The sequence below is a fragment of the Alexandromys fortis genome, unplaced genomic scaffold (genome assembly GCF_014885135.2).
Source record: "Alexandromys fortis isolate MF-2015 unplaced genomic scaffold, M_Fortis_MF-2015_v1.1 scaffold_124, whole genome shotgun sequence".
NCBI classification, from domain to species: domain Eukaryota; kingdom Metazoa; phylum Chordata; class Mammalia; order Rodentia; family Cricetidae; genus Alexandromys; species Alexandromys fortis.
The window spans coordinates 3,562,053-3,583,500 of record NW_026067995.1 but is presented as its reverse complement, the minus strand read 5'-3'; the positions used below and the strand labels follow the sequence as shown (position 1 = coordinate 3,583,500).

The 21,448-nt window shown below is 47.6% G+C and overlaps 3 protein-coding genes across 8 annotated transcripts in view; 1 reads left to right on the top strand and 2 right to left on the bottom strand.

Moving 5' to 3' along the window:
- Positions 1-2,558, bottom strand: part of Mcoln3 (mucolipin TRP cation channel 3) — a 57,543-nt gene extending 54,985 nt beyond the window's left edge. Inside the window, exon 1 of one of the 3 annotated variants that reach the window (XM_050160176.1) lies at positions 2,433-2,558. The gene's annotated coding sequence lies outside the window, so the exon portion shown is untranslated. The remainder of the gene's footprint in view (positions 1-2,432) is intronic. The other 2 variants (XM_050160175.1, XM_050160177.1) reach the window with 2 other exon arrangements.
- Positions 1-13,873, top strand: part of Dnai3 (dynein axonemal intermediate chain 3) — a 39,870-nt gene extending 25,997 nt beyond the window's left edge. For both annotated transcript variants that reach the window (XM_050160169.1, XM_050160168.1), the window contains 5 exons: positions 5,769-5,899; positions 8,543-8,747; positions 10,133-10,224; positions 11,529-11,651; positions 13,573-13,873. In XM_050160169.1, the coding sequence (XP_050016126.1) occupies positions 5,769-5,899; positions 8,543-8,747; positions 10,133-10,224; positions 11,529-11,651; positions 13,573-13,707 (686 nt within the window). In that variant the 3' untranslated portion in view covers positions 13,708-13,873. The remainder of the gene's footprint in view (positions 1-5,768; positions 5,900-8,542; positions 8,748-10,132; positions 10,225-11,528; positions 11,652-13,572) is intronic.
- The window catches only part of Syde2 (synapse defective Rho GTPase homolog 2), a 63,507-nt gene continuing 42,669 nt past the window's right edge, over positions 611-21,448 (bottom strand). The window contains exons 7-9 of one of the 3 annotated variants that reach the window (XR_007595030.1): positions 7,703-7,848; positions 2,438-4,665; positions 611-872 (exon numbers count right to left, since the gene is read on the bottom strand). Coding sequence is in view for 1 of the 3 variants with exons in the window: in XM_050160167.1 (XP_050016124.1) it covers positions 7,747-7,848 (102 nt within the window). In the remaining 2 variants the exon portion in view is untranslated. Of the gene's footprint in view, positions 873-2,437; positions 4,666-6,015; positions 6,419-7,702; positions 7,849-21,448 lie in introns of those variants that run through there. The other 2 variants (XM_050160167.1, XR_007595031.1) reach the window with 2 other exon arrangements.

Here is a 21,448-nt window from a genome sequence, read left to right as displayed (position 1 = left end):
CCTGGTCCTTATTACTTTATTTATTAATGAGCCAATGAGCTTCATTGGGCTTGCTTACTGGTCCTTGGTTCAGACTTCTTTACAGGAGCATGGCCTTCTTTGCCAGTGTCTACATCACTGAAGAGATGTCATACCTTCTCCAGCTACCATGGACTATCCTCAGATATTCAGGAAGCAGCAGGGTTTGGTGAGCCCCTGCCTGACTAAAAACCTTCATCTGCCTATAGTTCCTCAGGAGAAATGGGGCCTCGTGGGTCAGCTCTCCCTTGCTTGCCCTGATGTTATGCCAGTAATTACCAGTGCCGTGAGATCAAGAGTGTAGCCACCGCATGTGTTCTGAAGACCACCTTCTACCTCTCTGTATTCCTTTCATCTGTGAAGCTTTGGGGGTATTGCTATACTTATGAGCTCATTCAGGGATGCCCATGTGGACATGTGTGCTGCATGCAGACACTATGTATCATGGTGGCACCATTCAGTCCTGTGACCCACAGTAGAGGATTCAATGCCATGGCAAACGTGACTTCCTCCTGGTCTCATACATGCTCCTGGAGTCCCATCTCCTCTTACAGCCAGATTTTGAAACTATTTAGCAGTGGAGGACCAGTCATTTATTTTAAATGACCTTTATTCCAGTTTGATGCTGTGGGTTGGACAATGGTGAGAGGAGATGAGGAGGAAGTGCCCTGTTGGCAAGGCAAACAGATGCTAGTGTTACGGCTGTCAGCAAAGAGAGAGTGCCGGAGAAGCCCAGAGAAGAGTTTCTTTCTTGGGCTGTTAAGAAATGGTCCCACTTGGACCCGCAGTTGAGCTGAGTCCTGTCTTAGTCAATGTTCTACGGCTGTGAAGAGACACCAGGACCACAGCAGCTCCTATAAAGGAAAACATTTAGTCGGTGCTGGCTTACAGTTTCAGAGGTTTAGTCCATTGTCATCATGGCGGGATGCATGGGGGCATGCAGGCAGACGTGGTGCTGAAGAAGGAGCCAAGGGTTCAATATCTGGACTGGCAGGCAGCAGGGAGAGAGAAAGACACTAGGTCTGGCTTGAGTATTTGAAGACTCAAAGCCTATTCCCAGTGATACACTTCCTCCTAAAGGTCACACCTACTCCAACAAGGCCACATGTCCTGTCCTTTATAGTTACCTCCGTATGAGCAGATGGAAGTCATCTCATTCAAACCACCACAGTCCTGAAGGGTGGAGACTTTTCAGATTAAACGAGGAAAGACCCTCCTTGTCCACAGAGCAACAAGGGCAAGCGCAAGGGAACCCAAAGGAAGCAGGAAAATTCAGGGCCACAGCATAGCAACCCAGAGGTCAACAACAGCCCACAGGGACAAAGAACTCTGACAGTATCAATGAGATTTCCAGAGCCAACCGTATTTAGAAAAAGCGCCTGGCAAGAGAGTAGAGGCTGGGCCAGCGGAGCTGGCTATTGCCTGTGGAGGTCCTAACGGAAGCAGGATGCACAGTCACAGCGGCCTAATAAGAGCAATGTGGACTAGCAGGCAGGCATGGTCACAGCCACATAGCGAAAAACGTGGGCGATGTGAGGCTCTCTACGCCAACATTTCCTGGCCAATGGGATATGGGTGGTCAGGATGGAAAGGAGCTGCTTCTCATTCATTGGCATTTAGTCCGTTCCCAGCAAACTAGAAGAGCTTTAGCCCAGGGCCGTGGGAGCTCCTGAAGCCATCAGCGGAGCGTCATGAGACAGGCAACGCTGAGCCAGCCTGCTGTTCCCATTGAATAATGCTTGCAGGGTGGGAGGATTGGTACGCAGCTGCCCTCAGTTGTAATCCATGTGCCCTGTTGGCAGTCCGTGGGCTGCAGATGCTTTCCTTGTGAGCTCCCACCCTGCATCTGTCATAAACACCAGGATGTCTCCTGGGCAAAGGCAGAGGGAGCAGCCACAACTTTGTCCCTCCTCATCTGCCTAGCTCTACACAAGCAAGCGGGAGAATTCCATCCTCTTAGGGGGAAAAAAGGCAGATTACCCCAAATGAGATGGGGGTGGGGGTCACGTTAAATATTTCCACATGATCCAAGGACCAAGTCAAGAGATGCAGATCTGAGTGAGGACAGTTGGCATAAACCATTGTATGCAGAAGACCCTTAAACTGTGCAGTTAGCACATACACATGCCAGGTACCCTTCCAGCACTTTCCACGGCTAAACACCTGGCATTGTCACAGCAGCCCTGTGGGATCGCTGCCTTGGGCGGCAATGCAGTCTTTGAATGCAGGCAGTCTGCCGCCAGTCTGTGCCTTTTGATTTTGTTATAATTGTCTTTACCCGACCTGGCCTGGGGGCTATGACACTCCATTTAATAACTTAAGGACAGCTCCGTTCATTGTTGAAAGTCACGCTAGTCTTCCAAAGGACACCAGAAAGAAAAGATTAGCGTAGGATGATATTAACAACAACCCACCTTACCATTGTGGATAATGTCATAGCTGATCAGACAGTTTCCGAGGGTTTCCAGGCCCCAGGACAGCCCTGCTCACTCAGAGACAGTGTGGAGGGAAACTTCCTCAAGGGTAACCCTGAAACAAACAAAAACATCCACAGAAACAAAGCCCCTAGTTGTCTCATGCGTCTTCTGCCTTACAAGGAATTTTCTAGATCACTCAAGAAGGCCTGGGAAATATGAGTTCTATGATCTCTTCAAGATGAAGCCTCAGAAAGAGGATCTCTTGCTTCCTGCCCAGAAGAGCCACCATTCTTATTAGTTTATTATTGTTGTTGAGATCAGTCTGTTCTATGTTGTATAAAGCAGTGGCCCTTCAGACCAGGCCCTGACCGACCGACGAGACTCCTCTTACACTCAGCCTGGGGGTGAGTTTTAGGATGGAGGATGACATTTGCAGCGTGATGGGCATTCAAATGGCATCTGTCTGGTACCACACACAGTGCACAGACTGATAAATTATTATCAGTGAGAGTAGAAAGAGTGCCACCCTGTAAATGTATCAGGGTGACTTGGGACAGTAAGGAAACAAGGGCAAATTTAAAAAAAAATCAGGGAAACTAGCCCCAAGAACTTATCAGACATTTCAGACTTAGGAAAGGCTGTAATTCCCTCACCTGCCCTCCCCATGCCCCAAAAGGGAGGTACTGAGCCCTGCAGAGACCATGGCTCCTCCAGACCTGTCAAGGACCCCGTGCGGGGAACTCCCAGACTATGCCTGGGGCTTCAGCTTAGTTCATTCTCGTCTGATACGGTCTCCTAGATAAAACTGCTACCTGCCTTCCTGTCCACCCACCTAGACCTTCTTCCCTTCCCTTGAGCTGGACCCAGCCCTACCCTTTTGCCTTTGCAACTGGACTGAAGTGGACAGCTCAACTCTGACCCTGAAGCCTGCATCCACAGCCAGCAAGTCAGAACAGCTCCTTTGACTTCTGACTAACTTCGGTTAGTCAGCTCACCCCCACAGGCCACATTTCCTTCAGTCTCTCCTGTTTCTTGGAACCCTTGAGACCTCTTGAACCCCACTCTTTTTAACCCTTTGTAGTCATCCTGCAACCCACTGTTAATGTAAAACCATCTCTCACCTCTAAGGGGCTAAAAGAAAATTTATTCGAGAGCCAAATGAGAATGAGAATGATCATGGTCTGAAAACACAGACTTGAGCCACCCGAAGTTCCCTTTCAAATATGTTTTTTTTTTTTCCCAAAAAGTTCTTGAAATTTTTGTTGCAACAAAGCAAAGAAAGTCATAAATCCCAACACTTTTCAGGTCCATTGCTGGACACACCAGGGAGCTGTGTCACCGCAAAGGGCGGGGACTTCTGCTCGCAGCCTCAGATGGTGCCTGACGACACCACTGTGGGGTCAGTGAACATAATGACGAGGACCGGAAGTAGGAACCAGGCAGTCACTTTAGGGGCAAGGACCTTGAGGCGAACAATTCCATTTTTGTCCTTGGCCAGAAGCAGGAAATGTCCACGCTTTCCAGCCCCTGAGGTCCAGTGGAGAGTTCTGGTTTCTTATCGCTTTCTGAATGCGCACCTCTGCCTGGAAGCTACACCTGAGCCTGTGACCTCAAACTCCAGTCCTGACGCTGATCCCTTCTGGTGAACAGCTTTGGGATTAGACTTCTGGATGTTCATGGTGGGAAGGGGTTATATCAATTCCCAGTTACAACTCATCTCTTAAATGGTCTTAGGGTCTCTGCTCTTGAGGGAAGAATATTACAGGAGCATAGTGACCCCTTCCTACTAGAACGTCTCTGCCTCTAAATAGAAACACGGTGTTCTGATCTGCTCCAAAGCTGGGAATCCAACCCAGGACCTCTGGAAGAACAGCCAGTGTGCTTAACCACTGAGCCATCTCTGCAGCCCGGGATGAATAGTATCCCATCACCTACCTAGGCCACATTTTGTTTGGACATTCATCCACGGTTATTTCCACCTTTCTTCTACTGCAAATGGTGGTGCCGTGAATGTGGATGGACAAATAGCCTTTCAAAGCCCTGATTTATAATTTTGGGAGGTCCCTTTGTCTTTAATATCCCTTCAGTGTTGAGGCACGGGGGGGGGGGGGGTCAGCCCTCACATACCTTTAAAATGATGAGCTGCAGAATCAATTTGCAGTTTTAGTGTAGATAGAGTCATTGCAGCTTAGGCCCCGTAGGTCTTTGCTTTTATGGTCATCCCTGGAGTCTGGGGCAGGGAATGAAGAACATTCAGGTCAACCCTGGCAGATGGGAGAGAAAGCCAGGCCCTACCCTGTACTGGGCAGGGACCTGAGAGGCAAGAAGCCCCCCAGGCCTGTGGCCGAGGATCTGTTGAGCTCTGGTCTCAGCACCTGAACTTTACCTTTGTTAGTTGCAATCAGTGAAATCGTTTCAAGCCTGTGGCTCTGGTCAGAAATCAGGCTGCTCTTAGCACTGCACCTCACTCCCTGCCTGGCCAAGCTGCCTCCATATCTTGATCCACAAATGTGTCCTGATTATCCATTCCTTTACTGTGGATTAATTATAGTCACCTCTCCCCTCCCTCCCCTCCCTCTCTCTCTCCCTCCCTTTCTTCTCTCTCTATCTCTGTCTCTCTGTCTGTCTGTCTGTCTGTCTGTCTCTCTCTCTCTCTCTCTCTCACACACACACACACACACACACACACCCCTAAACTACCACAGAAGTCCTCACTGGGTCCCCATCTTGCTTCCACCTGCCTCTAACCCATTCCCACCATAGCAGCTTTGGAAACAGCCTTGGGTCTGAGCTGGACTCATACAAAGACATTGCACTTTGGCCTCCATCTGAACTCTTTTTCCCTGCAGAGCCGTGCACAGTCTGATCCTCCTAAACCCAGTCTATTCATGCCTCATGCCTGTGGTTCCAGGTTCCACTTACCGCTCCTCTTCTGGGACTTTGTGTATGTTGTCCTTCAATGTGCACCAGAAACTTCTAGCACTCAACTTCACTAAGACCTAAATAATTCCTTCCCCCAATCATTCTAAGTTAGGAGTGTCTCTTGTCATTCTTCCTAGTGAGTTACTTGCTGGAGGATTTGTTTACTGGATATCTTCTCTTCCCACTAGACTGTCAGCCACTCAAGAGCAGGACCACACTGAGTTACTAGCTAGCCAATGTCCAGCCACCCACACGAAGACCTTTGTATATGTAAGCAATCCACAAATAGTAACTCCCTGAATGAACTGACAAACAGGTAAATGAAGGAGAACGTGGCATTGAGAAGTGGCCCAGGAGGCAAGTTTCTGTAACAGACCATGTACCCAAAGTTGGCCTTGTCTACTTCCACAGCTAAGAAACCTGTAAACCTCTACACTGTCCATGATGGGGCTGTCCACACTGTTCAGAGGTCCCCTTTCTACAACGACATCATCCTCACTATTGGGGGCTGGAACGTGGCCATCTGGAAGGAAGAAGTCATGGTAAGCTGCCCGCAGAACGGAGTGGGCGGGCGTGCCTTTGTTACTGAGAAAGACAATGGGAGCAATGACTGTTCTAGTTCATCATGCCCGTGGGGCACTTTATAGAGAAATGAGAACAGATGGCCTGGCTCTAGCTCCTCAGCAGAACCACTGGGAGTCTTTGTAAACACCACCACGTGGCTTTCTTTCCAGAGAGGAAGTAAACAGCACAGCAAGGCTCTTGTTCTCGAACCCAACCCAATAGTGTTTGTTCTCGAGAATATCTATTGTGGGCAGCTCCTCAGACTTGAGTTTTCCTCCTTGTAAAGCAGGGGGTGGGACCCTGATGACTAGAGGAGCCCCGGGGATCACTGGGCAGCCTCTTGTCTTCTGCGCCAGCAGCATGTTGGCAGGTTCAGGAAGCTGGCATCTGTAGACTGAGGGCCCAGGGACAGCCGAGCATTGCTTGTCCAAACACATGTGTGCACTGGTAAGATCTGGTCATGATTAAGAGATGGGCCCTGCCAGATGGGAGCAAGACTGCCAAGACAAACAAACAATAAAAAAAAAAAAAAAAAACAGTTAGATCCAGTGAAGCAGGGCAGGGCAAACTGGTTCTTTTTGGTGGGATTTCTGGATTACTATGCCCCTTTGAGAGAAATATGAGATTGTGAAAACCTGGAGGAACAGGGACAAGAGGCAGAGCACATATGTGTGTCACAACTGGAACATACATGCTCGCCCACCAAATAGCCCCCCCCAGATATCTAATTCATATAAATAATTCTAAAAAGAAACGTGTGTCAGCATTTGCACACGGAGTGTCACTGAATAAAACTGAAGGCTTAAAAATTAAACTTAAATCTCCACAAACTTTCTGTCAATAATGAAGGCTTCATTTGTTTTGCTATTGTTGTTTGTTTGTTTGTACAAGGAGGAAGGATTTTTTAGTAGAAAAAGAAAACTCTCCCGGCGATGGTGGTGCACACTTTTAATCCCAACACTTGGGAGGCAGAGGCAGGTGGATCTCTGTGAATTCCAGGCCAGCCTGGTCTATAGAGTGAGTTCCAGGACAGGCTCCAAAGATACACAAAGAAACCCTGTCTCAAAAAATAAATTAATAAAACAAAAAAAAGAGAGAGAGAGAGAGAGAGAAAGGAAGGAAGGGAGGGAGGGAGGGAGGGAGGGAGGGAGGGAGGGAGGGAGGGAGGAAGAAAGAGAACGAACTCTGGTATGATTTTCAGAAGACTGGCAGGAACCAAAAGCCCCTCCCCCCATCAGAGACTAAATGTATTGAGAGAATGGGGACAGAAAGGCTTGGAGGTGACCAGGCCTGGGCAGTCTTCTGTCCTCATGACAGGGTTTCCTATGCATGGAATTGACTTGTGGGAGACAATCCCATGCCTTGTTTTAGTCACCGAACTATAAAGGACACTTGGACATACCTCATGGGTAGGTGGACATGCCAGTAGCGTAAAGCATATTCCAATCTCTTTCCTCTGAGACAACTTTCCCAAGTTAGCAAATTATCTCATGGTGGAAAGGGGGGAAATGATGATTCCCTTATGCTTTGGTGCCCGAGAGTCTCTCCCAAACATAGCTACAGCCATCTAGACTGGCTTATGAAAAGTCTGCGGGCGCTGCTGCTGGTTTGCAGCTGGAGTGCACAGCTGCATTAGTTCCTTTTGGGCCGTGGTGATGAAAACCCCTCAGCAATAACTTAAAGGAGCAGAAATCTCGCCTGCCTGACTGGTATGTGGTTGTGTAGCTCAGTTAGTTCTCGTCCCTCCCACGTCAAAGCAGCATGCAGACAAAGATGCTCACCTCTCCGCAGACAAGAAGCAGAGGCACAGGATCGGGTGTAGGCTTCAAAGGCGAGGCTTTCCTCTAGCTAGGTCCCACCACTTGAAGTTTCCAGACCATCCCCCAAACAGCATCACCAGCAGTGAGCCAAGTATTCGACCGTGAGTCTGTGGGAGATACATATTCAAATCATCACAGTCGTCTTTGTGTTTGCTTTTTGTGGATGCTCGGACTGTTTCCATGGGCAACAGGTCTCTGTCATCAAGATAAAGTTAGAGGAGAAACAGCCTCACATGCTCCTCAAATCTGCTGTCCACAGATCCTCATAGAAACAGCCAGGCAATGGGGATATCAGGACCAGAAACTAAATTGGAAGGTTCAATCTCTTCTAAAAACCAACTACTTTCAGAGGCAATGGGGATATCAGGACCAGAAACTAAATTGGAAGGTTCAATCTCTTCTAAAAACCAACTAAAACAAGAAAGAAAAAGGTTGCTTATAAAATATATGAGAGAGAAAAATAGCTTGTCCTATATAAAAGCCCACAACATTGCTGACCAGATGGCCCAGTGGTTAAGGGTGGAAGGAGAGAACCAGTTCCACAAAGACGCCCTTCGACTTCCACATGGGCACTGTGGCGTGCACCACTGTCTCCGTGTCTCTGTCTCTGTCTCTCTCTCTGTCTGTCTTTCTCTTAAAACAATAAAACCCTACAACAAAAGGAAGTAAGACTCCCAGTGGGATAAACTTATGGTTAAGTAATAATGGCCAACTGAGCTGTACTTTTAGAGAAAAAAAAAAGATTGAATTTTCCTTGGGTCAGAGCAAAAGCTTTCAATGTGTCCTTTACACTGTGTTTAGACTGGACCGCTCCTTCAGACATGCTGCGCACCGAAAAGGTACACAGCAGGGCACTGGTCACTGACGCGGCCTGGCGTATTCTACATCGGCCGAGAAGATGGATACGTCGATATCTGGGACCTCCTGGAGAAAACCCACGAGCCGGCCCAGTCCCAGAATATCTGCATCACCATGATCACCTACATCAAACCCTGGACCTTTTCCAGTATGTTCATCTAATCCTTCGAGCAACGGGTTTGGAGAAGCTAGGAACGCTTGGGCTGGGCGTACACCCGAAAAGGCCCTCCCTCTTCCCGTGTTTTCCTCCAACTGGCCGTGCCTTCTGATCCCCACGCTTCCCTTAGTTTCTCCAATAACATTCCCTTCTTTCTCTCCATCTTGCTCCCGGACTCTGGGAACGCCAAAAGTGTCCCTCACTGTTTGGACTCCTCAGCCATGATTTTTCAGACTTCTGATCAGGTCCAACCGAGGCTGATTTTGAACCACAAAATGGGAAGCATCTGCTAGCCTTCACAGAGTATGAGGGAGTGGTCCTAAATTTTTGCTGCTTTTTGGCTATTTCTTTCCAGGAATACTGAGTCAGCTTTTTAAATATCATGTACTTTAGTGACGCTCCCAATGACCACGTCAGGCACCTCCCTTCACGGCATCACAAAACTCTCTAGGGTTATAGATCTACTAAGCCATAGTGTCTGGGTTGAAAATGAGTAAACAGCAATATCCTACCTACCAAACAAGCAGAAATCCAAGGACATAGCTATAGAAAAGTAATTTATTCCCTTGTTTGTTTGTTTTTTTTTTCTGCCTGTTTTTCTAATTTGTCTCTTTGGCTCAAATAGTATTTTCTGTGTAACTCCAGGATGCCTGTCTTTACTGGAAGAACTTCCCCTTTGTTTCCAAAAGTCTATAGGCACAAGGTTTTCTCAATGATTTTTTTCTAGAAACACCCCACCCAGAGACTCAGGCTTCATTCAGGATCTCTAGAGCATCTGCCTGGTTCCCACTTAGCCATGAGGCGCGAGCAAAGCTTGTTCTCCTACCCTTGGTACAAAACACTGGCTTCGTACCGGCAGGGTTATGAGTGTAGCATTCAGGAATTTGAACCAGACCTTCTGAAAGCAAGAAGAGGGAAGCATCCAGGAAGCTTGGGGAACGAGCATTCTCACTCTGTTCATTATTATTATTGTTGTTCAGTGTTTTGTCATAGGAAAACCGTGGTTCGAGCTGTGTCTCAGAAACATGTCTACACAGCACGATCCTTCAGCTCTTGCTGTGTTGGCTCAGGTGGGCTTTCCTCAGATGGCAGAGAAAGTTAGCTATCAGCTCCTCTCCTTAGACAGACACCAGGAAAGCGAGATTTGAGGTGGCAGGAAGCTGACAAAGACTCGGGGTTTTAGCTTTCATCCCAGCAACTGGAAATAATGACTTGTCGGTATTTACATAGTCCAGCCATGGGCGCCTGACGGAGCGCCAAGAGCGCGGCCACCACAGCAGGTCCTTCGGGAAACCACACAACAAAATAGCTTTTGCGTTTAGCCTCTTCAGAGGACTTTCTGTTTGTTGACTCTCTCCTTTTTTCTAACCCTCCAGCGAAGCAGCAGTTTATAGCCATAGCCGATTATTATGGAACACTGCATATCTTAGAAATTCCATGGACACTGAGCCACCCTTCCTTCAATGAGGTTAGTAAAGTCCCGGCTTCCCGAGTTTAATGTCGCTGATGCATTTCTTTGTCTAAAATTATACTTAATTATTTGCGTCTGGACGTTGGGGAAGAACTTGCGGGACTTGTTTCTCTCCTTCTACCATGTGGGTACCAGGGATTGAACTCGGGGCAGCAAACTTGGCAGCAATCACCCTTTCCTGCCAAACCATCTTGCCATCCTTTGGGGGCATACCTTAAAGGTGTGTTTAAAATGGTGGCCTTTTAAACTTGGGACATTTTAAATAATAAGAGAATATTTTATCATGTGAATTAGATAGTTTGAAGCTAAGGAAAATAATCACACATTTGAAGTCAAATGAATGATGTGGGTAAGTCGTTCTTTTCAAACTGTAACTGAGTATTAGCTCGGCCATGTCAGAGACACCCTTCCCCAAGGACTCTGACGACACATCATACATCTATCATCCTCCCTAATATCTGCATACTGCTGGCCCTGCATCTGAGCCACAGTACTCTGCCCCTCCAACCGTATACTCACCATCTAAGTGTTTCGAGCAATCCTAAGAATGAGGGTGTAAAAGGATTGATGACTGAAAAACATACATATATATATATGCACTCACATTAAATGTATAGATTGCAGTCTATTGCATCCCAGCATCACGCTAGTTCCGGACAGGCAGCAAGCTTGCCCTGACTGCCTTCCCCAAGGGAGGTCTCTGTTGACTCCCTCCTGATGTTCATATGAGTGCATGCTAAGCCTGCTGGGGGAATGCATCTCTGCTTCTAGTCTCTTTAAAGTCTCCAGAGAGGGCTGGAGAGATGGCTCCGCCATTAAAGGCTAGGCTCACAACCAGAAATATGAAGTCTCTGTAACTATCTTCAGCTGAGTTTACCAAGTTCAGTTGAGGACATGCAACTCCAGTCTCCAAAGTAAGAAGGGAGAAAAGAGGAAAAAGCAAATACTACCGTAAAAGCAAAATCTACTGTAAAAATTGAAGGTTTTTACAGCTCTCTCCTTCCAACTATAACGACAAAAACCACAGGGGCCTAAATGTAAGCACAGAAGCAAGCACACGGAGCTAACTTCCCTGACGTGCAGGCGCACCTCCAGTTCACACCCCACTAAGGGATGAGAAACATTCTAGTTGGTTCTTCCGCTCATGGTTCAGAAGGTGGTTATACAGTTTTGGTCAGGTGGAGTGGGGAAATGCGGTAGGAAAATCCTAACCACAGAGCAGCAGGCATCTGGACAGAGCCTTGGAAAGACCACGGGCGTCCCTGTGGGGCTAGCTCATCACAGGCCTTTGCTTCTGGCAGGTATCGAGTGTGAACTACTACTTTGAAAGAGAGGTCAGGCACCTGGAATATGTCCAGCAGCGCAAGTTGATCCGTGATCAAGAAAAGAAAGAAATGGCCCTGGAACTGGTGAAGAAAAAAACCGTGAGTGAGATTTCAGAAAGGAGAGATGCCTCTGCCTCCTCCCCGTGGGAAAGTGTGGCCAGGCTCACCCCGCAGGAGTCCTGTGCACTCCACAGCTTTCTGCTTTCCCTTATGAGAACCAAGAGGACATTTCTTTGGTTTCCTAGGCCACTACGAGTGACAGTTACCTGTCAAGCACACCATGAGATCCTACCCCATTTCTATCTGTTTATTGCGTGTGGGTGTGTTCTGTATGTGGCGGTGAGGCTGCAGACAACTTACATACCTCAGAGGGCACTTTACATAGTCAGTGCTCTGTCATGTAAGTCCCGTGGAAAGAACTCAGGTCATCAGGCTGGGCAATAGGCACCATACCCACTGAGCCAGCGCCCCAGCCCTGCTAACAGAGAGAGTCTGTCCGTGCCATCCTTCTGTAACTCACTGTAATTCTAAAGTCCTTTCGTGTAGATACAAAGATCCCCAGGAAAGTGCTTCCGTTACATGGAATTCCCATGTCTGGAGAGCGTTGCATTGAAACAAGCCATGAGCTGTCTACCAACAGCTACCTCTGATGCTCGCTGGAAGGCATTTGGCTAAATCACGTGACCACTGCATCAAACGGTTATTAGGCTAAGGATGGTAGCAGAAAGGCAGAGAGGGGTGTCTTTTGTCGTGCTGTGATGGGCAGCACTGTGAACCCTGACACCGAGACGTGGGGAGCATGTCCACCTTGCATGCAGCCGTCAGAGGAACAGAGCACTCTCCGGGCCACTCTCCTCCGTCCCTCTCTCAGGGACGGGAACGCTGGAGCTGGTTCTCTGCCGTCTGCTAGAACTGGGTTTGCAATCATGTCTCTTGTCGGTTTGTCTCCTCCCTTGCCACTCTGTCAGCACAGATTCCTAACAAACCCCACCTGTGGCCTCTTCGCAGCCAAGCACACAGTAGCTTTCGAAGTAACTTTCTGGGCAAGAGCCCAGGTCTCTAAGCAAAGCAGCAGATGTGACTACAGTGAGGTCCCGTACACATCACCCACTGATAGACCCACGGTCACACAATCAAAGCGGCAGATGTGACTACAGTGAGGTCCCGCACACATCACCCACTGATAGACCCACGGTCACACAATCAAAGCGGCAGATGTGACTACAGTGAGGTCCCGCACACATCACCCACTGATAGACCCACGGTCACACAATCAAAGCGGCAGATGTGACTACAGTGAGGTCCCGTACACATCACCCACTGATAGACCCACGGTCACACAATTAAAGCGGAAGACTCATTCCAAAAGCTGCCCTTGGAGGTGACAGCACACAGCAATCCCAGCGAATTAACTGTCCCACTACAACCAATGAGCTGGGGATGGCTTGTTGTACCCTCAAGCACGGGTCTAAGTGCTCCTGTAGGAGCCACTGTCACACTCTCCCGCTACAGTTTACCCACAGTTGCCACAACTCCAAGTACAAACAACCTACCTTCCAGGCCACATAGGGAAAGCAGGACCCGTGGGAAAGACTGAGCCAGGAGTTTGTTAGTCTTTAGCGGCGGTTTTCAACCCTTTCACAGGAACCAACTAAGCCCATTGGAAAACATAGATGTTTACATTACAATTAATAACAGTAGCAAAATTACAGTTAGGAAGGGGCAGCAAAAATAATGTTATAGGTGGGTCACCATGAGGAACTGTGTTAAAGGGTTGCAGCATTAGGAAGGTTGACAACCACTGGTCTATAAAGGCACCACAGAGGACAGGCTCTTGCCCACTCCCCACTTCTCCAGACCCTCAGACAGCCCCTCTGTCCACCTGTCCTCCTACCCTCCCATAAACCCCTTTGGGAGAGCAGCCACACCGGCTCTTCAACAAAACCCAACTCCTTTTCATTCATCTTTGGTTTTTAAACTGCCAGTGGCTGAGAGAGCTGTCTCTCTTGTTCCCACCCAGAAAATCTACAGCAAGTCGAAAGAGCACCTGGAGGCGGAACTGAAGCTGGAGTATGAGAGCTATGTGGAGCTTGAGAAGGCCGTCCTCTTCAGTCTCGGCCTAGGCAAAGTCTCAGAGGACCATACATGGAGATGATTAAGCCAAGATTCTCCAAGACGGTCCCTGGATTGACTCTGCTGATCTCCCCGCTCCTTTTATTGATTTGCGGTATGCAAGGTGAAACATCGGACTAATTATATATAGGTGTATCTTTAAATGCAGGCTTTAGCTCACTGGTATGAAAGAATTAAACTCTTATCAGATTTAATCCCATCTCGTGCTGAGTTTTGTTGAGCTGTGCAAAATGTAGGCTTTTGAACAAGAACATCTTTATTTTCCTACAGTGGCATCGCACAGCTCCTGACAGCCCCTCCTCCAAAGTCCTGGTCACGCAGAGGCCCTGATCCCTGGTGGAAGTAGGAATCCAACTTTGCTTCTCCCCACATGACTTTTGTCACCTCTCCATAAAAAGGATTTCCATGAGCCGGTACGCAGGGCCATGTTCTCAACACAGTATTAGCCAACTGAACCCAGAGATGTAATTTTTGAAGGATAACACATGAAGACCTGGGTGGATTTACCCAGGAAAACAAGATTTATTTAACAGTAGAAAAATAAGCCTAGAGATTGGCCAAGCGGATAAGTTAATTGTAGTGCTGATAGGTACAGAAAATACTCATTAAAAATGCAGCGTTCATGACAGCAACACATTCTTAGCAACAATGGAAAAGACCTCTTTAACCGATGAAGGGAATCAAAAAAATGCACCCTTCTCATGGCTGTCTTACAGACTTTTCTATGGCTGTGATAAATGACCACTATCAAGGCACCTTATTAAAAGAGCCCGTTTAAGATGGGCCTCACAGTTTCAGAGGTTTAGACATCATGGCCACCGCGGCAGGCACTGGAACAGGAGCTTAGACACAGCCACACCCCCTAATCCCTCACAAACAGTTCCACCAGCTAGGGACCTAGTTAGCCAAGCCTAAGAGCCACTACAATGGCAAAGATGTAAAAGAATTTCTCTAAGACGTAGAACGGCATTGTACCCATATAACTAGCACAGGAAACCGCACTGTAGGAAAACACGGAGCCCTACCATAACACTCCCATCACCCTGCCCAAGGAGGGTAGTTTTAGCTTGTGGGGGATTAACAGAAGGGCTAATCAGGAAGGTGACACAATCCACTTTCCTGGTAGGAAGATAAGGAATGGATTAGAATAGAGTCACCTAACCAGAAATCCTCTTAGGAGGTCACGGTAACAGTTCAGGGTGAGAGACGAGAAGGCCCTGGAGGTAAAACATCACATGAAGATGGAACTGAGAGCTTCACTGAATGGGAAAGGGGAGACAGAGAGGGGCTACAGTTTATAGGTCAGGTTAATGGAGGGGAGGGCACTGTCAATCAGCCAGAGATTGGCACATTCCCACCCGTATGCCCTTGGACAGATGACGGAGCTCTGTGAGAGCCTCAGCCAACCATGTTGAATCCACATGTTTAGCAGCATACATGGGCTGGAGTTTATTGTTGCTTAGAACAGCAAACCCCTAGGCTGGTCTCAACCATTCTGCCTTGAACTTCAGGGGGCTTGAATTGCTCAATGAGTTTGCCTTGAAGCACTTCACCAGGAGGTGACATAGATCTGAGGCAGATCTGCACCTGTGGGAGGAGAGAGAAGATGGAAGACAGACAGACTGCACCTCAGTCTCCCAGCATCCCAGTTACAGCCCAGCAGTATACTGGGTTCTGTATCAGGCTCTTGGAGCCCAACAGCTGACACCCACTTCTCTGGCTCAGAGCCTTCATTAGCAGGTGACAGACCTGCTGAGCCCCAGCAAAGAACTCGGTTGAATTGAGGCTCGAACTAGTCAACGACAATACAGGGCCAGCTGGTGTGTGTGAAATAGAGCTCAGGGACGGAGCTCCCCTTGAGTCTCCAGTTTAGCCCTTGTCCCCTGCTGTCAACTCCTTCCCCAGCCTCCCTCCACCTGTATTGTGGAGCAATTCAAGCTTCTTTTTCTGTCCTCTAGTCCTTTGGTCTGCCTTACAGCGTCGTGAAAAGAGAGGAGACCCTAGACCCTACCAGACCTGAACCCAAAGCTCAGCTTCATCACCTTGGATAAGCTGCACTGTCCCCTAATCTTAGTTAAAGGGAAATTCTCATATATATACCCCCTCTCCCTCCCTTCCTTTCTCTCTGTGTATGTGTCCCCTCTTGTGTGTATGTGTATGGGGGGGGTGCATGCACACACTTGCGTGTGCACACTTCATGCCCATTTGTTCACGTGGAATACAGAAGAGGACGTCAAGTGTCCTGTCACTCTTTATCTTACCTAACTTGATTTTTTTCTACCTCTTTACTCTTTTTTTTTGGGGGGGGGGGGAACATTACACACTACTCAATAACTAGCCACCCAATATCTGATTATTTAGATTAAATGTAATAATCATTCAGCTTTGCAAATTGCTTTCTGCTCACCAAGAAATGCGCAATTAAGCCGGGATATTTTCGGGCCCACAGATAAGCACATCATTTGCGCGAACTTTAGATGAAAAGGCAACGAGCCCCAGGGGACTGTGGCCGCGTCCTCTGCGGGTTTGCAAACTCACCATCGTAAATAATTAACAGCTCCCCGTGCCCCTCTGCCCCTGAGCACGGGCGGCGGTAGGTAACAGTCGACCTTGGTGCCAGGCTGCCAGTGCCAGGGCAGATACCAGGTAACTGAGCTGGGTCCTCACCCGGAACCCGAATCCCAGTGAAGGGCAGATTAAAGCCTGTCCGGGGAATTCACTCCTTGAATGGCCCTTGAGCTGTCTGATGATCACAGTGGGCGGAATCCCACCCTAAATCAGCCTAGGAAGTCCACTGAGGAGGACAGCAAGGGGCCAGTGCAGTTGCTCTCAATGTCACCTCACTAACAGATAGGACTTGGATAAATGTCACCTCACTAACAGATAGGACTTGGATACTGACCATTAATCTTGGTTGTGCTTCCTTGTAACATGGCAGTGCCCTGGAGTCGAGAGGACGGAGGACAAAAATGTTCTTCCAGTCCCGGCTCATCAGTGTTCATGAAAGTCTGCCACATTTTGTTTCTTTTCTTCTTGAGGAAAAAGAAGAAAAGCATAAAATGCCAAGTTCCACCCTCTCTTCTCAACTAGGCAGGCATTTCTCAGTGTGGAGGCACTGAGCAGGCCCACCCCTCTAGAGCCTCTGTGTTAGGCAAACTATGTGAGTGTTTGTGTATGTGTGTGTGCACGCGTGTGCGTGTGCATATGTGCACATGCATTTGTGTATGTGTGCGTGTGCATGTGGTGCAAGCATCTGCGGTGTGTGCACAGGAGAAGGCGTATGCCCATGTTGACACATGTGGAGATGAGATTAGGACTTCTGCTGCCTCCTATCACCTCCCCACTTATGCCTAGAGAGAGAACCTCTTACTGAGCGAACCACTCCCAGGCTGGCTGGCCCGCTCTCTGACAATGCTGGGACTACAGCCCCTCACGGACCTGCTGTTCACATTAACACTGAGGACCCATCCAGGTTCCTCGTATCTACAGATCATCTGCTCTTCCCCACAGAGTAACCACCCCAGCCTCCGAAGAACCATTTTGATCACTCAACACTTACAGATAATAAGTCCCACTGCGTGGAATTATGAAAATTAAATAAAATCTGAGAAACTAATGTGTAAGGTATAAAATGCAGCCGGGACAATGTGAGCAACACTAAACTTCTTTGGATTCTGGGATGAGCTAAATCACCAAAGAAGGTTTCCCTACAATTGCTATGCTGTGGTTTTTGCTGTGGCATGACTCCTAATGGTTGGTGTTTAACACTCATCGAGATGTTCCATTCACACTCCACTGTGCAAATATGCAAGTAGTGTGTATTCGTGGACAATTAATTCGGCTCCACAATTAACATTGGTCTCAACTTAGAAAAACAAAAGTCTGAAACCTAGAAAAACAAGAACAAATCACGGTTTTTAGTGTAAAAAGGGCCTCCCATTTAAAAGGTAGGGTGGCCTTTTGTATATTCCTTTCAATTCTGGGTCAACCATGTGATCATGTAACCATCCCTTGACTGTATTTTACTCCTCTTTGTTGACATTTCTCCAGCAGGCCAGCTAAGCCCAGCACCAGGAAGAAGCAAACCCCGGAGAGACCCTTTGGATCTAAAAGGGAACCTGAGGGGAAAGGTCATATTCTCAGAAATGCTGGAAGGAGGCAGAGTCTGAACCAAAAGGTCCATCAGTTCGTTCTGGGCAGAGAGGGGGTGGCAGAAATGGATTAGTCTTGTCCACATTCCTGTGTCCATGTTTGCTGGCCCCAAGGTACACTGGAGCCTTGTGACAGAATTCTAGTCCACAGAGTGTGGGTAGAAGAGACAAACCCTCCCCAGGCCTGACCTGACTCCCTGAAGTCCCCCCATCTTTAACTTGTCCAGCATTTATAAATAGAGAAACGTTTCTCAACCACAGCAGATTTTCACAACCGGGAATTTCTCTTTTATCATATTAAACCGCCGAGCGTTCTGGGTTTCTTTGTTATACTGGAGCAGAGTCCACGCTGATAAACTCGGGTAGATTGACAAGGGCACCACCTCGTCATCGGAACACGTGCAGCACTAACTAAATCAGAAATGTGACTTAAACTTACAGCAAAAATAATAATAAAAGTCTATGAAACCTTAAGTCAAAAAAGGAAACCTTTTCTAAGCTGACGGTTGCTTGTGTCCACAGGTTGAAAGAGTATACAGCAATCTAAGGCAACTCCAAGTCATACGCCAGGGAGCTCAGCTCACCTCAGATCCCACGTTTTATTTATTGATTTATTTAGTCAAATACCGTAGCATTTAGTAAGCTCATATTTTCAGTCAGAAAAACCCACCTGATGTGATATTCCCTTCATTTCTTAGTTAAATACAGTACCTTCAGCACTAATATATGTAATATGTTAGTATAGCCAACATATTACACATCAGAGCTGTCTTAGGTTTTAAATATTCCATACAAATACCTCCCCCCCCAAGAAAACCTAGAAAACACAAACCAAACAAAAGCCTCACCTAACAGCTTACACACACAACATGCACACACACACCACACACACGTGTGCACACAACACACACACATGCATGCACGCACACACACACCACATACCTCACACACACCATTAATACCCTAGGACTTTATCAGAAAAGAGGTCATGTTCTTCTAGGTAGGAACTCAACGGAAGACCAGTGGAAAAAGAAGGAGGGGGAAGAGGGAAGGGAAAAGAAGGAGGAGGAGGAGAAGGGAGGAGGAGGTGAAATCTCTTGGCACAAGAAGTAAAAGAACAACTGGGAGCTATCAGGGCTCAAGGCAGCTAGGACAGGCACATGGCCAGCTGTGCATCAGAACAGAAATCTGTTGAGAGGTGAGGAGATGCCCAACTGCTTGATGCTGGCACGTTAGCTGGGTACCTCACAGAAGCAACAGCTCGGAAAACCCGTGTTGTTTCTGACTGTTAACACAGTTGGTCGTTTCTAGTTCCCACTCTGCTTGTAGAGGGTTCCCACATTTGTGCAGTCTAGGAGGAAGCCATTAGAAGCGGGTATGAGGAGACAGCACCCTGCACATTTCCTGTTTCCTCACAAGAGAGGAAACCCTAAACCTCGGGGCAGAAAAGGATTGCCTACCACTTTGGCGCCCCCCATTTACTGTCCCTAAAGTCAAAGGCTGACTCACCTGAGCGAACAGAGCTGTTTTGGGTGTCCTCTGCACTGCCCACAGCCAGGAAATCGTGTGCGCGTTTTGTTGTTGTTGTTGTTTTGGTTTGCTTTGGGTTTTTTTTTTTTTTTGAGGGGTTGGTTTTTCCCAGACATAATTTCTTTGTGTGTCCTAGGATGGCCTTGAATTCACAGTGATCCACCTGCCTCTGCCTCTGCCTCTCCAGTACTGAATTAAAGGTGCGTTGTTGTGAGAGGTTGCTGCTCAGCCCTGAAATAACCACACAGGATCCGTATTAATTAAATCACTGCTTGGCCCATTAGCTCTAGCTTCTTATTGGCTAGCACTTACATCTTAATTTAACCCACCTCCATTAATCTGTGTATCGCCATGTGGCTGTGGCTTATTGGGTAAGGTTCCATCCGCTGTCTTTCTCTAGTGGGGCTATATGGCTTCTCCTTGACTCTGCCTACTCTATATATCTATTGTAGCCTGGCTATATTTCTGTTAAGTCAAAAGCAGCTTCTTTATTCATTGACCAATAAAAGCAGCACATATACAGAAGGCCCACCCACACCAGTGAGGAATCCAAGGAGCAGATTTCGCTAGCAGACTTGGAGCAAGTCAGATGTGCACTAAGAGGAGGCCACTGAGCCACGTGGCACAAGGTAGATTTTTTAAAAATGGGTTAATTAATTTGTAAAAACTAGTTGGAAAAAAACATAAGCTTTCAGCAGTAAAAAAACAAGGACTTCTTGAAGTTTGCAGGCAAATGGATGGAAATAGAAAACACTATCCTGAGTGAGGTAAGCCAGACCCAAAAAGAGGAACATGGGATGTTCTCACTCATATTTGGTTTCTAGCCATAAATAAAGGACATTGAGCCTACAATTCGGGTTCTTAGAGAAGCTAAATAAGAAGGAGAACCCAAAGAAAAACATATAGGCATCCTCCTGAATATTAACCTTCATCAGGCGATGAAAGGAGACAGAGACAGAGACCCACATTGGAGCACCGGACTGAAATCTCAAGGTCCAAATCAGGAGCAGAAGGAGAGCGAACATGAGCAAGGAACTCAGGACCGCGAGGGGTGCACCCATACACTGAGACAATGGAGATGCTCTATCGGGAACTCACCAAGGCCAGCTGACCTGGGTCTGAAAAAGCCTGGGTTAAAACCGGTCTCACTGAACATAGCGGACAATGAGGACTACTGAGACATCAAGAACAATGGCAATGGGTCTTTGATCCTACTGCATGTAGTGGCTTTGTGGGAGCCTAGGCAGTTTGGATGCTCACCTTACGAGACCTGGACGGAGGAGGGTTTTCCTCGGACTTCCCACGGGACGGAGAGCCCTGATTGCTCTTTGGGCTGACGAGGGAGGGGGAATGGATTGGGGGAGGGGGAGGGAAAGGGGAGGCGGAGGTGGGGAAGAGACTGAAATATTTAATAAATAAAGAAAGAAAGAAAGAAAAAAAAACATAAGCTAAGGTCAAACTTTCATAATTAATAATAAGTATCTGGGTCATTATTTGTGAGCTGGTGGCCCAAAGAAAAATCAGCATGCACCACCATGGCCCAGCATGTGTATTTTTTAAAGATTTGAGATATATATATATATATACATACACACATACATACATATATATGTATATATATATATATATAGTCATCATCACTGGATCCTCGAGAGCTCATCGGAGATTCTGAGCCATCCCATGTGACTGCTAAAAACTGAACTTCTTGGTTCTCTGAAAGAGCAGCAACCACTGAGGTGTCTCTCCAGCCCCCGCAGAGGGGTTTGCTTGTTTATAGAGCCAACAGGTGTTAGCACTAAGTCTGCCAATGAACGGGCACGAGCAACCAACCCACAGAAGTATGCCGACTCACCTGGGCAGGGATTTGCCTCCTGCTCTACAGCCACTGCCATCATCCGGAACTGTGATGTTCCCATCTGTACATATCTGACTCCTAGGTCTTAGCTCTGATCGTAGGAGGGGAAATCGGTTTGTTATGAGTCTCCTACCACCTTCTGCTGAACAGATGGAACTCAGGGGAAGATACACTGCAACACGGTTACAGTGTTAAATGTACAGGGGAAAATGTGGTGCGGGCAGCAA